We start from the raw sequence: 15204 nt of genomic DNA, 5'->3' as shown, positions 1-15204 counted from the left end.
TTAATGGGTTAATTCTAGCCATAAACATCCAAGGGAAAGGTGATAAAAGTCAGATAAGTGGGAGTCAAACCACTGAGACCCCCCCCCCCCCCAGTGTTTGCTAGGGGGACCCCAGCCCTGCCCCTGCCTACTATCGTGGTGGAAAGACGTATGGCAGAGTAATGACCTCATGGCAGTTTCTATATCGGAGTAGAGTTGTGCGACGCCGCTTCATACACGTGCAATACCGCTGCTCCCTACCACACACGTACCAGTTGGAAGGGATGGGTAACTACGGTCCATTTTTCTAGTCATTGGTCCCAATGGTCGGACCCCCACTGATCAAACCTTTTTTACCTATCCCGTAATTAGGGGATACATGTTCACTGCTGGAATATAAGGTTTCATACCTTTAATGGTGGATTTTTTACAGTGTGGCTCTAGTAGATCAAGCAAAGTGTGCAGATCGGGAAAGGCTTCTCTCACGGCTTGTAGAAGTTTTATCAAACTATCAGGGCTCAAAGTTTTGGTTTCTGATGCCTTCTTCAAGAGTTTATCCATGGTGTCCTTGTGTGATCCGCCATCACAGCAGTCAATGATCACCTGTCATCACAAGGGATATGTATCACTGAGACTGGTGAAACTTGAAGCCATAAGAAGACAAAGCGCTCTTCAGTGGGAGAGAGAACAATTTGAAATACCTTTTTCTCAATATTGCTTAGAAAGCCCTCCTCCGCTGTATCCAGACACTCAATGATCGGGCTGAGCTCAGTAATACACTGTATCAGCTCTTCTCTACGTTCCATCAGGAGATCGAACAAGGTTTTCTCTTCTTCCACAAGTGCTGTAGATATGGAGACAAAAATCACATCAAAAGAGAATGCACTCCACTAAAGGTGTTTTCCCCATCTCATAGAGTGATAACGTGGTGGTCTGACCCGAGATCCCCACCAATTCTGAAAATGAAGAGGCCGCAGTGCTGCTTTAGTGCTGCACCCCCTCCCTTCAACGTTTTCCCTGCACAGCGATTGGCTATGTAGGGAAAAATATTCTTTGGACCCTAGTGATATGCCATTACCTTTATGAGCAACTTATTAATAAACGTTGTTTTTCAATTCCTCACTACTACTAGATCTCTGCTTACTGCAATTGAATGGGGAAAACTTTTTTTTTTTTAACATTAAGAGGCCAAAAACCTGTAAAGACCTAATACTTCTCATATGTCAGGGTTTTCAACAACCGTGTCCTTTCAAAAAAAACAAAACACTGCATGATAAACAGGCTGAATACCATTGTAACAAATCCTCAGCTGTGAAAAGTATTTAGTTCGTAAGGGTTTTCAGCCTCTGGATTTAAACAAGAATGTTCACATTCACTGACAGCAAGTAGATCTTGAAAATGGTAAATTGAAACACAGAGTATTTTATACAGTGATTAGGCATTGTTGACATACTAGAGAATCCCTTTAACCCGTTAGTGACCGCCAATACGCCTTTTAACGGCGGCCACTAATGGGCTTTATTCTGATGCATATGCCTTTTCACGGCGCTGCATCAGGATAAAGTAAACAGAGCAGGGAGTGTCAAATCTCCCTGCTCTCAGCTGCTAGAGGCAGCTGAGGGCTGGGAGCGTCCCTGCTCTGCCGGGTGAGATCGATATTAGTATCGATCTCACCCGTTTAACCCTTCAGATGCGGTGCGCAATAGCGTGCACCGCAACTGAGTGGTTTTGGAGAGAGGGAGGGAGCTCCCTCTCTCTCCCACCGATACGATCGCCGAGTGTCTGTGTCTCTAATGGCAGCCGGGGGCCTAACAAAGGCCCCCAGGTCTGCCTGGAGCGACTGCCTGCTAGATCATGCCGGAGGCATGACCTAGCAGATGCCTGCCCGTTTTAAACGGACAGGCAGTAATACACTGCAATACAAAAGTATTGCAGTGTATTACAATAGCGATCGGAGAATCGCATATTATAGTCCCCTAGTGGGACTAGTAAAAAAGTAAAAAAAAAGTTTACTAAAGTTAATGAAAAAAAAAATTTGAAAAAAAATGAAAAACCCAGCTTTTCCCCTTACACAATGCTTTACTATTAAAAAACCAAAATAAAGTTAAAAAGTTACACATATTTGGTATCGCCGCGTCCGTAACGACCCCGACTATAAATCTATAACATTATTTAACCCGCACGGTGAACGCCGTAAAAAATGTAATAAAAAAAACTATGGAAAAATTGCTGTTTTCTGTGAATCCTGACTTTAAAAAAATGTTATAAAAAGTGATCAAAAAGTCGCATCTACTCAAAAATGGTACCAATAAAAACTACAAGTCGCCCCGCAAAAAAAAAGCCCTCATACGACCGCATCGGCGAAAAAATGAAAACGTTACGGCTCTTCAAATATGGAGGCACAAAAACAAATAATTTTGAAAAAAAAAGCGTTTTTACTGTGTAAAAGTAGTAAAACATACAAAAACTGTACAAATTTGGTATCATTGCCATCGTAACAACCCGCTGAATAAAGTTATTGTGTTATTTATATCACACAGTAAACGCCGTTGATTTAAGACGCGAAAAAGAGTGGCGAAATTTCAGGTTTTTTTCTATTTCCCCCCCCCAAAAAAAGTTAATAAAAAAGTTAATCAATAAATAATATGTCCCCCAAAATGGTGCTATTAAAAAGTACAACTTGTCCCGCAAAAAAACAAGACCTTATACGGCTATGTCGACGCAAAAATAAAAGAGTTATAGCTCTTGGAATGCGACGATGGAAAAACGTAAAAAATGGCTTGGTCATTAAGGTCCAAAATAGGCTGGTCATTAAGGGGTTAATAAATGCTATTCTGTAATGTTATTCTTACCGGTTTCCACTGATTGTTCCTCCGCTGATTCTTGTGCTTGTGGCTCTTTCTCACACAATGCTGCATTTACGCTGGGATTGGTGTCTCTGCACAATTTGAGTAAAGCTAGAACAGTCTCAACAACAATGCTCTGCCCATCTTTAACCTTCTCCAGTAGTTTTGCAAATGTTGAGCTCCCTTCTTCAGCTTGACAACATTCCACCACAACCTTTAGTACAAAACATATACAAGTAAAAGGCAAAACTCCAGTTGTTACCGAGATATCATCTACACTGTGCAAGTAGCGAGATCGAAGAGTTTACTGGACTCAAGTCTGTAACACTAGGTAAAAATGGGGGTCAGATGTACAGGCATGTGACAAGGGGTATATTCCCCAGCACCATTTTCTATGATGGGTGGGGGTATAAAATATAAATTATATATATATATCCCGACTTCTAGAACGCCTATTCCTTTCAATGGAGAATTATGTAATGTTCAGCTAATAGGTCATGAAAAATCATATTTTGGGGGAGTCCCTTAAAAAGGTGGGAATTTTAATCTATTAACATTTGAAGACCAGTGATTGGGGCTGAGCTGAAGTACCACGCACAACCATATGTATGGACAAGCAATGAAGGGGTCAATCACACTGCTCACAATGCGTTAGGAGAGGCAATAAATGTTTTCCCCCACAGAAAACCCCTTTAAGTTGGGGTCCCCACAGTGCAGATTTGCATGCGTTTTTTTTTTCTTTAGCCAAAACCAGAATTGGATCCAGGAGAGGAGACCTATAAGGCTTTTCTTTACACATTTCTCCCGTTTAGGTTAACAAAACGTATGCAAAATCTGCAATGTAGGAAGCCAGCCTTAGGCTACATGCACACGCTGTGTATTTTGCTGCGGAAAATACGCACCAATACGCAGGAAACTTGCAGGTAAAAACCGCACTTAATCGGGCATTTTTTGATGCAGATTTTATGTTTTGATGCATTTTTCAGTAAGTTTTCATGCTGCGGGTTTTCGGTGCGATTTTCCACAGCACTAGGCAGATAGAATTCGCAAGCAGAAAGGCAAGATAAATGGACATGCTGCGGATTCTAAAAAACGGTCAATTTCCATCCTGAAAAATACCGCAGCGTGTACATGAGATTTCCGGGAATCTCAGACTATGCTGGTACTTGCCGCACGCAAAACCGCATCGTGTGCTTTGAGCCTCAGGGGATTAAAGTAGCACCTCAGTGAGTTATTTTTTTGCACCAACCACGTTTTAACATGTGGTAAAACGTAGTGTCATGTTGTGTATCAAGCCTTCCTGGTTCTATATTTTATTCGTAGGAGCTCAGTTCTGGGCTGCCAGGGGGTCACGTGGTCTTCAATACGACTCCCTGAATTGTTCAGCGTCTGCTGTAAAACCTGGACGTTACATTGAGGCTCTCATAGACTTGCATTGAGACCATGACTTCCGGTTGACACAGCAGACGCTGTAGGATACAGGGGGTCAGAATGAAGATCATGTGACCCCGGTTGAAATGAGTGGGCGGGACGACGACGACAATGACTGAAGTACTTCTTTAAATTGAACACACAATCATGTACAAGGGCACAACATCATCTCTGTGGTGGCAGCAAACGGCCTGGGAGGGCTCTCACCTGCTTCTCCGCCTCATTGATTTCTTCGCACTTCTTTAAGTTTTCTAGGACACTTTGCGGGTCTGACAGAGCCTCACTGAAGATACTTTCATAACGGATAAGAAAATCCAACTCACCCGATGTTTTCTCAGTTTCTAAACACAAAATACAGGTCGTCTGGATTAACAAGGATCTTAATGCACAAAAAAGCGATTGCAGCAATTTGTTACATAACAGGTAAAATGCATTCATGTTACGATTGAAGATAATGCATCTTTTTATATTTCCTGACCGGCAGCCGTTCACCCTTCTGGACACTTGAATGTCATCTTGTGCCTTTTTTGCTAATGCACTGGCACAGCCACCTGCTCGGTCTACACCGACAACATTCTCATGACGTCCCAAGACACAGAATGTTTCTCTTTGACCTCTTAGCTTATTTATGTGTCCTGATTATATGTCGTCATCTACAGAAAAACTGACCTTTTCAGCAATTTTGAGTGTGGTTCTGTACTTCTTGATTTGTCAGGGCCTGCCTAATTTAGTTTTTTTTCTTTTTCAGAGTACAGCATTCACTCTTTGATCCCACCATGTTCCTCACTTCTGCATAGAAGCTTCAGCAGAAGAGGTTTTACATCCACCAGACTGGGGTACACATAATGGATAGAAAAAAAAGCCCTCTAAAGGGATTGCCTCATTATTAGGGGACATAGAAATCAGGTGCTTCATCCACGTGGGACACCCATTAGCCAAAGCGCATAGATACTCAGAAAAAGCAGCTCTAATCTAGGCAGACTGGGCCTGGTCTCCTGTGATATGGCATGTAATACGACATTTCCTCTACGGCAGCCCCCGCTGAAAATCTAAGGCAGCCGCAACTTCCCCAGGCGATAGAAGTTGTTCACCACTCTTGGCGACCTGCTGATTGCAAGAACGGCTTAATTTTCATGTCTTAAGACAGCCACTTTAAGGCTATGTTCACACAGAGTTTTTTGCAGGCGGATTTTCCTCTCCCTGCACGCCGATTTCCGCTTTTCACGGCGATCTTCACCCGCGGCCATTGAGCACCGCGGGCATAAGACGCCGCGAAATACACTTTCTCTGCCTCCCATTGAAGTCAATGGGAGGTCAGAGGCGTAAACGCCCGAAGATAGGGAATGTCGCTTCTTTTTCCTGCGATGCGGTTTTACCGCTCGCGGGAAAAAGACGCCTCTGCCTCCCATTCAAAACAATGGGAGGCATTTTTCGGGCCGTTTTTGACGAGTTTTTTGGCGCGGCTTCCGCGTAGAAAAACTTGTCAAAAAACTCAGTGTGAACATAGCCTAAGAGGTAGCCTAAAAAAAACAAAAAAAAAAAAGCCCTTTAACCATTCATTGAAGAAAGGATTCTCCCCTGAAGTGACGAGCACTCAGGTTAGGGATAGTGTTTTTTGTTTTTGTTTAAACCCCCCACCATGACCACCCAATGTGAATCCACCTTAATGTAGAAATACATTAAATGGGACATAAAATTACCAATATCATCAAGTCTTCTTTTCTTGGCAGCAGGCTCCACCGTCTCCTCTGCTACTGCGGCTTTACCATCTTGTGCAGAGGCGCTGGACGTGACCTCGGGACCCGCTGCTAGAGAGTCAGAGTCCAATGCTATATCAGCAGGCTCTTGTTCTGATGACTGCTGTTGACAGATCTCATCTACTGCGGGGACACACGTCGTGGTTCTGTTGTTATCAGGATTTGAAACTTTCTCAGATTCCTCTAAAACTGGTGCAGCATTTAGTGGTGCTGGAGTTAGTGTACTTTCTGCGCTAGTAGCCCCCGGCCCATTCTCCTCAACGCCCTTGAAATTGTGCAAACCTTGCTCTGTAGAGGTGTCAGGCAGAGTTGGGCTTGCAGGATGCAGATTGTCATTAGGATCCAAATTCTTGTTAAGCAAAGTGGAGCTTAGAGTTTTGTTAGTTTGTTGTTCAGGTTCAGACAGGACAGAGGACTCCGCCGTAGTCACGGGCGACAACATCTTTTCAATAGCAAAAGTTTCACTCACAACATTACTCCTGGGGACAATGGGCTTGATATCTGTTTTTATGAAGGTTAATGGCTGGACCGGGACTTCTTTCTTCTGGCTCTGGGTGGAGTGATTCATCAGTTCGGTGAGGAGGTTCTTACAGCTGACAGCCACATCAAACATTTGTAGGCTGTCGGCCACGGAGATAATTTTGGTCAAGTTGTGTTTCCCTGGTGGTAACTTTCCCGAGTACATCATTTCCAGGAGTAGGGAGAACTCATCGGGGGAGACGACGGAGGCATCAATGGAAATGGTTTCGGTCGACTCCAGCAGGGACTTAAAGAGCAAACTCGCAGCAGAAAGAACAAGTTTGTGAGCTCGGAAATGTAAAGAGCCGACAAAAATTGTGCAATCACAAAACTGCTGCTCCTTGCACAAGGTGTAAACCTGCTGTAAGAGCTGCCTGCTGTAGTTTGGTAGCTCCATTGTATAAAACAATATCGAGCCCACGGTATTGTTAAATAGTCCACACTTGAGAACCTACAAAAAAAAAATTAAAAAATATAAGATTTCCCATAAAAATGTAATTTGCATGTAGAAAAAGAAACAAGGTGCCGACTGCTAGACTTGCAGACATACGGCTAAACGAATATCACTTTTAATAATTATCCGAATGTGGCAGCTGCACAGAATCCTCCATAAAGGGGCTCTGTCACCAGATTTTGCAACCCCTATCTGCTATTGCAGCAGATCAGCGCTACAATGTAGATTACAGTAACGTTTGTATTTTTAAAAAACGAGCATTTTATGGCCATTTTTGTATTTATGCAAATGAGGCTTGCAAAAGTACAACTGGGCGTGTTTACAGTAAAAGTCCAACTGGGCGTGTATTATGTGCGTACATCGGGGCGTGTTTACTACTTTTACTAGCTGGGCGTTCTGACGAGAAGTATCATCCACTTCTCTTCACAACGCCCAGCTTCTGGCAGTGCAGACAGCGTGTTCTCGAGAGATCATGCTGTGACGTCACTCACAGGTCCTGCATCGTGTCAGACGAGCGAGGACACCGGCACCAGAGGCTACAGATGATTCTGCAGCAGCATCGGCGTTTGCAGGTAAATCGATGTAGCTACTTACCTGCAAACGCTGATGCTGCTGCAGAATCAACTGTAGCCTCTGGTGCCGATGTGGCCGACACGATGCAGGACCTGTGAGTGACGTCACAGATCTGCACTGCCAGAAGCTGGGCGTTGTGAAGAGAAGTGGATGATACTTCTATACACAACGCCCAGCTAGTAAAAGTAGTAAACACGCACCGATGTACGCACATAATACACGCCCAGTTGGACTTTTACTTTTAAACACGCCCACTTGGACTTTTGCAAGCCTCATTTGCATAAATACAAAAATGGCCATAACTTGGCCAAAAATGCTCGTTTTTTTAAAATAAAAACGTTACTGTAATCTACATTGCAGCGCCGATCTGCAGCAATAGGAGATAGGGGTTGCAAAATCTGGTGACAGAGCCTCTTTAAAGGGGTTGTCTGGTTACGAAAACTTGGCTATTAGGGATTTCTGAATTAATAGACAGGTCCCTGTTCAGGATCCTCATCTCTCAGAGCAGTTACAAAGACCATCTCTCTGGAGGACCCGCCCTGCGTTACACAGACAGCCCCTTTAAGGCTGGATTCACACAGCATTTTTGTGTGTTCTTTGAGGCATTTTTTTACAGCATTTTTTTTAGTGCAGTCAGATGTCCCATTAAAGTCTATAGTAGGGCTGGGCAATTAATCGAAAAATAAGAACCGAAATTCAGCACAATATACCGACATCTTGCAGATTTTTATTTTTTAAAATAATTTTTTTCCCGGTAATTTTTTCCAATTGTAGAGCAGGGAGCTGTAAGGTCGCTGTTCTACCATTCACTACGTCTCTCCGGACCCACGCGGCTTGGCGCAGACAGGTGCGAAGCAGAGAGGTCATCGTGCCTGTCTGCGCCGAGCGACACAGACCGGAGGAGCAGAGGGATCTCCTCCACTTGTTCTAGGAACGGGGTTAGGCGAGTATTTTATTAGGAACTATTGGGGCTGTGTGGGGGTAGTTATGGGGGCATTATATTGTGCGGAGTGCAGCTATAGGGGCATTTTACTGTGTGGGGACAGCTATGGGGGCATTATACGGTGTGGGTGAACATATGAGGCATACTGTGTGGGGAGCACTATGGGGCAATATACTGTGTGGGGAGCACTATGGGGCAATATACTGTGTGGGGAGCACTATGGGGGCATTATACGGTGTGGGTGAACATATGAGGCATACTGTGTGGGGAGCACTATGGGGCAATATACTGTGTGGGGAGCACTATGGGGCAATATACTGTGTGGGGAGCACTATGGGGCAATATACTGTGTGGGGAGCACTATGGGGCAATATACTGTGTGGGGAGCACTATGGGGCAATATACTGTGTGGGGAGCACTATGGGGCAATATACTGTGTGGGGAGCACTATGAGGAAATATACTGTGTGGGGAGCACTATGGGGCAATATACTGTGTGGGGAGCACTATGGGGCAATATACTGTGTGGGGAGCACTATGGGGCAATATACTGTGTGGGGAGCACTATGGGGCAATATACTGTGTGGGGAGCACTATGGGGCAATATACTGTGTGGGGAGCACTATGGGGCAATATACTGTGTGGGGAGCACTATGGGGCAATATACTGTGTGGGGAGCACTATGGGGCAATATACTGTGTGGGGAGCACTATGGGGCAATATACTGTGTGGGGAGCACTATGGGGAAATATACTGTGTGGGGAGCACTATGGGGCAATATACTGTGTGGGGAGCACTATGGGGCAATATACTGTGTGGGGAGCACTATGGGGCAATATACTGTGTCGGGAGCACTATGGGGCAATATACTGTGTCGGGAGCACTATGGGGCAATATACTGTGTCGGGAGCACTATGGGGCAATATACTGTGTGGGGAGCACGATGAGGCAATATACTGTGTCGGGAGCACTATGGGGCAATATACTGTGTGGGGAGCACTATGGGGAAATATACTGTGTGGGGAGCACTATGGGGCAATATACTGTGTCGGGAGCACTATGGGGCAATATACTGTGTGGGGAGCACTATGGGGCAATATACTGTGTGGGGAGCACTATGGGGCAATATACTGTGTGGGGAGCACTATGGGGCAATATACTGTGTGGGGAGCACTATGGGGCAATATACTGTGTGGGGAGCACTATGGGGCAATATACTGTGTGGGGAGCACTATGGGGCAATATACTGTGTGGGGAGCACTATGGGGCAATATACTGTGTGGGGAGCACTATGGGGCAATATACTGTGTGGGGAGCAGTATGGGGCAATATACTGTGTGGGGAGCACTATGGGGCAATATACTGTGTGGGGAGCACTATGGGGCAATATACTGTGTGGGGAGCACTATGGGGGCATTATACGGTGTGGGTGAACATATGAGGCATACTGTGTGGGGAGCACTATGGGGCAATATACTGTGTTGGGAGCACTATGGGGCAATATACTGTGTGGGGAGCACTATGGGGCAATATACTGTGTGGGGAGCACTATGGGGCAATATACTGTGTGGGGAGCACTATGGGGCAATATACTGTGTGGGGAGCACTATGGGGCAATATACTGTGTGGGGAGCACGATGAGGCAATATACTGTGTGGGGAGCACTATGGGGCAATATACTGTGTGGGGAGCACTATGGGGCAATATACTGTGTGGGGAGCACTATGGGGCAATATACTGTGTGGGGAGCACTATGGGGCAATATACTGTGTGGGGAGCACTATGGGGCAATATACTGTGTGGGGAGCACTATGGGGCAATATACTGTGTGGGGAGCACTATGGGGCAATATACTGTGTGGGGAGCACTATGGGGCAATATACTGTGTGGGGAGCACTATGGGGCAATATACTGTGTGGGGAGCACTATGGGGCAATATACTGTGTGGGGAGCACTATGGGGCAATATACTGTGTGGGGAGCACTATGGGGCAATATACTGTGTGGGGAGCACTATGGGGCAATATACTGTGTGGGGAGCACTATGGGGCAATATACTGTGTGGGGAGCACTATGGGGCAATATACTGTGTGGGGAGCACTATGGGGCAATATACTGTGTGGGGAGCACTATGGGGCAATATACTGTGTGGGGAGCACTATGGGGCAATATACTGTGTGGGGAGCACTATGGGGCAATATACTGTGTGGGGAGCACTATGGGGCAATATACTGTGTGGGGAGCACTATGGGGCAATATACTGTGTGGGGAGCACTATGAGGAAATATACTGTGTCGGGAGCACTATGGGGCAATATACTGTGTGGGGAGCACTATGAGGCAATATACTGTGTGGGGAGCACTATGAGGCAATATACTGTGTGGGGAGCACTATGAGGCAATATACTGTGTGGGGAGCACTATGGGGCAATATACTGTGTGGGGAGCACTATGGGGCAATATACTGTGTGGGGAGCACTATGGGGCAATATACTGTGTGGGGAGCACTATGGGGCAATATACTGTGTGGGGAGCACTATGGGGCAATATACTGTGTGGGGAGCACTATGGGGCAATATACTGTGTGGGGAGCACTATGAGGCAATATACTGTGTGGGGAGCACTATGAGGCAATATACTGTGTGGGGAGCACTATGGGGCAATATACTGTGTGGGGAGCACTATGGGGCAATATACTGTGTGGGGAGCACTATGGGGAAATATACTGTGTGGGGAGCACTATGAGGCAATATACTGTGTGGGGAGCACTATGGGGCAATATACTGTGTGGGGAGCACTATGGGGCAATATACTGTGTGGGGAGCACTATGAGGAAATATACTGTGTGGGGAGCACTATGGGGCAATATACTGTGTGGGGAGCACTATGGGGCAATATACTGTGTGGGGAGCACTATGAGGAAATATACTGTGTGGGGAGCACTATGGGGCAATATACTGTGTGGGGAGCACTATGAGGCAATATACTGTGTGGGGGCACTATGGGGCAATATACTGTGTGGGGAGCACTATGAGGCAATATACTGTGTGGGGGCACTATGGGGCAATATACTGTGTGGGGAGCACTATGAGGCAATATACTGTGTGGGGGCACTATGGGGCAATATACTGTGTGGGGAGCACTATGAGGCAATATACTGTGTGGGGGCACTATGGGGCAATATACTGTGTGGGGAGCACTATGGGGCAATATACTGTGTGGGGAGCACTATGAGGAAATATACTGTGTGGGGAGCACTATGAGGCAATATACTGTGTGGGGAGCACTATGAGGCAATATACTGTGTGGGGAGCACTATGAGGCAATATACTGTGTGGGGAGCACTATGAGGCAATATACTGTGTGGGGAGCACTATGGGGCAATATACTGTGTGGGGAGCACTATGAGGCAATATACTGTGTGGGGAGCACTATGGGGCAATATACTGTGTGGGGAGCACTATGAGGCAATATACTGTGTGGGGAGCACTATGGGGCAATATACTGTGTGGGGAGCACTATGAGGCAATATACTGTGTGGGGGCAGTGTCAGGGGGCAATATACTGTGTGGGGAGCACTATGGGGCAATATACTGTGTGGGGAGCACTATGAGGCAATATACTGTGTGGGGGCAGTGTCAGGGGGCAATATACTGTGTGGGGAGCACTATGGGGCAATATACTGTGTGGGGAGCACTATGGGGCAATATACTGTGTGGGGAGCACTATGGGGCAATATACTGTGTGGGGGCAGTGTCAGGGGGCATATTATATGCAGTAGTATACAGCAGGCTCGGGATAAATATTAATTTAAATGATGTGGCATGCAAAAGGGGTGTGGCCTAAATAATCATTCAGTAATCGAGGTTACATGTTCAATCGTGATTTTGGTCATAATCGCCCAGCCCTAGTCTATAGTAAAATATTGAATGCACTACCTACAACTGCGTTTTGGTTTGTTGCATTTTTGAGTAAATTTTCTCTAAACGCAGCCTGGCATGAGTATGGCGTTTTTCCAGGTGTTGTGCCCATGGGCTTCTCTAAGAGGGTCAGTTTACACTGTTTTTTTGTGTGCTGATTTTGATGCGGAAACTGCATTGGAATCAGTGCCAAAAAAACTTCCAAAATCAACCCCCATAGATTTTAAATGGGAGGCAGAGGCGTTTTTCCCCTGGGTGGCATTTGGCCAAAAAAAAATAAAAAAGCGGCATGTTCTTTTTTGCTGCTGACCTCCTATTGAAATCAATGGGAAGGCAAAAAAAAACAAAACAGCGGCGAGCGTTTTTCTTGCCACCGGTCCTTGCAATAGATTCAATGGCCGCAGGCAAAAAAAAATTCAGAATGAAAAAGCGCAGGCAGTTCAAAATCTGCCTCAAAATTCTTGAAGGAAAACGGTGTAAGCCTAAGGGTAAGTTCAGACAGGGCGGATACACAGTGTAAAGGTACACAGCGTACGTATCTGCCCTAGTGGGATGACGTTGCAACAAATGTCATGGCCGGCCTGGATGAAGAAGCACAGAATTCTGGGTAAGGCCTTATTCACACGAACGTGTATTATGCACAGACCTATGTTAGTGAATGGGGCCGTGCAGACAGTCCTTGTTTTTCACGCAGCGTGTGTCCGCTGTGTAAAACTCACGACATGTCCTATACTTGCCCGTTTTTCGTGCATCACGCACCCATTGAAGTGAATGGGTGCGTGAAAATCTCGCACGGCACACGGAAGCACTTCCACGTGCGATTCGCGCAACAGTAGTAAAATAAATGAATGAAAAATAAGCACCTCCTGCTTTTATGTTTGTAAACATAAAAACAGAGTGTCATCACGCTGCCATAGTCAGGTGTGGCGTACAACACATCGCACTGTGAATGGAAACAACGGACAGATCGGAGACCATGGCACCGGCAGTGCGGGAATGGCGCGGTACAGAATGTATATTACCACGTCATGGCTGTTTAGTCAAAACTGCTATGCCAGTCATCTCACCTGAAATAGGGATGGTCTGCCTCGATTAATAGTTTTTGAAAAACATGCCCTATACCTGGGATATTCTTGCGTAAAAAGTGCGTGTGCCGAAAGAAAATTAGATGCTCCGCGCCATCGCTGCCCCCTGTGCAATTCCCCCTCCTCTAGTGCAATTCCAATTCCCCCCCCTCCTCTAGAGCAAATCCCCCCTCCTCTCAAATTTTCTTCAGCAGGTATGAAATCCCACGCCTGTGCATTAAAAACATATGAGCCCCCTTTAGCTTTTTTTTTTTTTTTTGTCACGCTCTTGCGCTTATGTTTCTATACACGACACCATCAATCAGCGACGCTCTTCAGTGTGAAATTATTGCGGGATTTCGTGGAGCAGATCCCGGAGACTTCTGTCAAATCATATAGATGGCGGCGGAGCAGTTTCCCGATCTCTTGAATACGCCGGACGCCTCTGATGCCTTCAATGGCCCGCGGACTCCCTGGACTTATTTGCATACGCGCAGGAAAAAACTTATCACTATTATATAAAGGTATGGCGGATACTTTATAATAATGTTAATGGGGAACATTTGAGTTTTATTCACTTTACATTTCGAATAGCGCAGAAATGGAGGGGACAGTTCCCCTTTAAGGCAGATACGTGACAAAGAAGTGATCACACGGGCACAACAAACCCTGAAGAAGCTGATAACAGGGAACGATAGATGGAGAGGATAGTGACTGGTTCAGGAATATCTGGGAGGTGTGATACAGTGAACTGTGCTGTGCAGGTCATGTAATAGGAGGATGCTGGGACATAAAGGTAGTGTGACCCCATGTTAAGTTACTGGCTGTAGCCGCCAGAAGATACAGTACAAACTAGTATACATAATAAGGGAAGCACAACCACCAATCAGAGCTCTTCTTTCATTTCTCAACCTGCCCTGGAAACATGAAAGCAGAGATTTGATTGGTCGCTATAGGCAACAGCCCTACATTTCCAGTTCGATTACCCCATAGATATCAGTAGCGGGAAGACAGTCGCCTCTGGTAACCAGTACCCGACCCCCCACCACCGATACAGACTCAATGGCCGCCTCCTCCTCCGCCGGACACTCAACCGCTGTCTGCTAATTATCGCACCTTTCTTTATAATCTTTCTGCGCCGCACTATTTTGACATCTCCATCTTCATGTTGAACGATAGGCCCCGATACTTCTTCCTTTGCCTTCGACGCCGTCACGACGTACGTACGGCGTCACCTACGTACTGCGCGCATGTCAGTAAGACAGACAAATTTACACAGTGTTTCTTCGCGGCGTTGCCAATAAAGTTGTTGAAAAAAAAAAAAAAAAAAGAAGCTCTAGATGCAAACGCCAGGATTAAAATTCCCAGCTAATAAAGGACTAATAAAGTGTTTCTGAGACATAATGTATATGTAAATTTTTTCTTAAAGGGTATTCCCAAATATCTCATTCATGGCATATAATGTCTATATGTCAAAAACTTGTGAGGTGGGAATACCCCTTTAATAGGGAGTCATAGAAGCGATATTAAAATTGTCGCCGTCAGTGGTTGCCCCGTATAATTCCTCGAAATGCTGCACGACACTTGCTGGGAACTTTTTTAACCCCGTCCCTTCGCAGCTATTTTTCTGATTTTGATTTTCGTTTTTCCTCCCTGCCTTCCAAAATCCATAACTTTTTTATTTTTCCATCGATAAAGCCGTACGAGGACTTATTTTTTGT

At 45.6% G+C, this 15204-nt stretch overlaps 1 protein-coding gene across 4 annotated transcripts in view; it reads right to left on the bottom strand.

Moving 5' to 3' along the window:
- ZBTB40 (zinc finger and BTB domain containing 40) overlaps nt 1-14724 on the bottom strand; it is a 34539-nt gene extending 19815 nt beyond the window's left edge. For 3 of the 4 annotated variants that reach the window (XM_075839551.1, XM_075839550.1, XM_075839552.1), the window contains exons 1-6: nt 14600-14724; nt 5957-6983; nt 4464-4597; nt 2832-3039; nt 681-823; nt 390-582 (exon numbers count right to left, since the gene is read on the bottom strand). In XM_075839551.1, the coding sequence (XP_075695666.1) occupies nt 390-582; nt 681-823; nt 2832-3039; nt 4464-4597; nt 5957-6929 (1651 nt within the window). In that variant the 5' untranslated portion in view covers nt 6930-6983; nt 14600-14724. The remainder of the gene's footprint in view (nt 1-389; nt 583-680; nt 824-2831; nt 3040-4463; nt 4598-5956; nt 6984-14599) is intronic. The other variant, XM_075839549.1, reaches the window with a different exon arrangement.
- Nucleotides 14725-15204: the final 480 nt, after the last annotated feature.

This window comes from Rhinoderma darwinii, chromosome 10 (assembly GCF_050947455.1).
Source record: "Rhinoderma darwinii isolate aRhiDar2 chromosome 10, aRhiDar2.hap1, whole genome shotgun sequence".
In the NCBI taxonomy this organism is placed as follows: domain Eukaryota; kingdom Metazoa; phylum Chordata; class Amphibia; order Anura; family Rhinodermatidae; genus Rhinoderma; species Rhinoderma darwinii.
The sequence above is the reverse complement of the archived record's forward strand: the minus strand, read 5'-3'. Positions and strand labels throughout refer to the sequence as shown.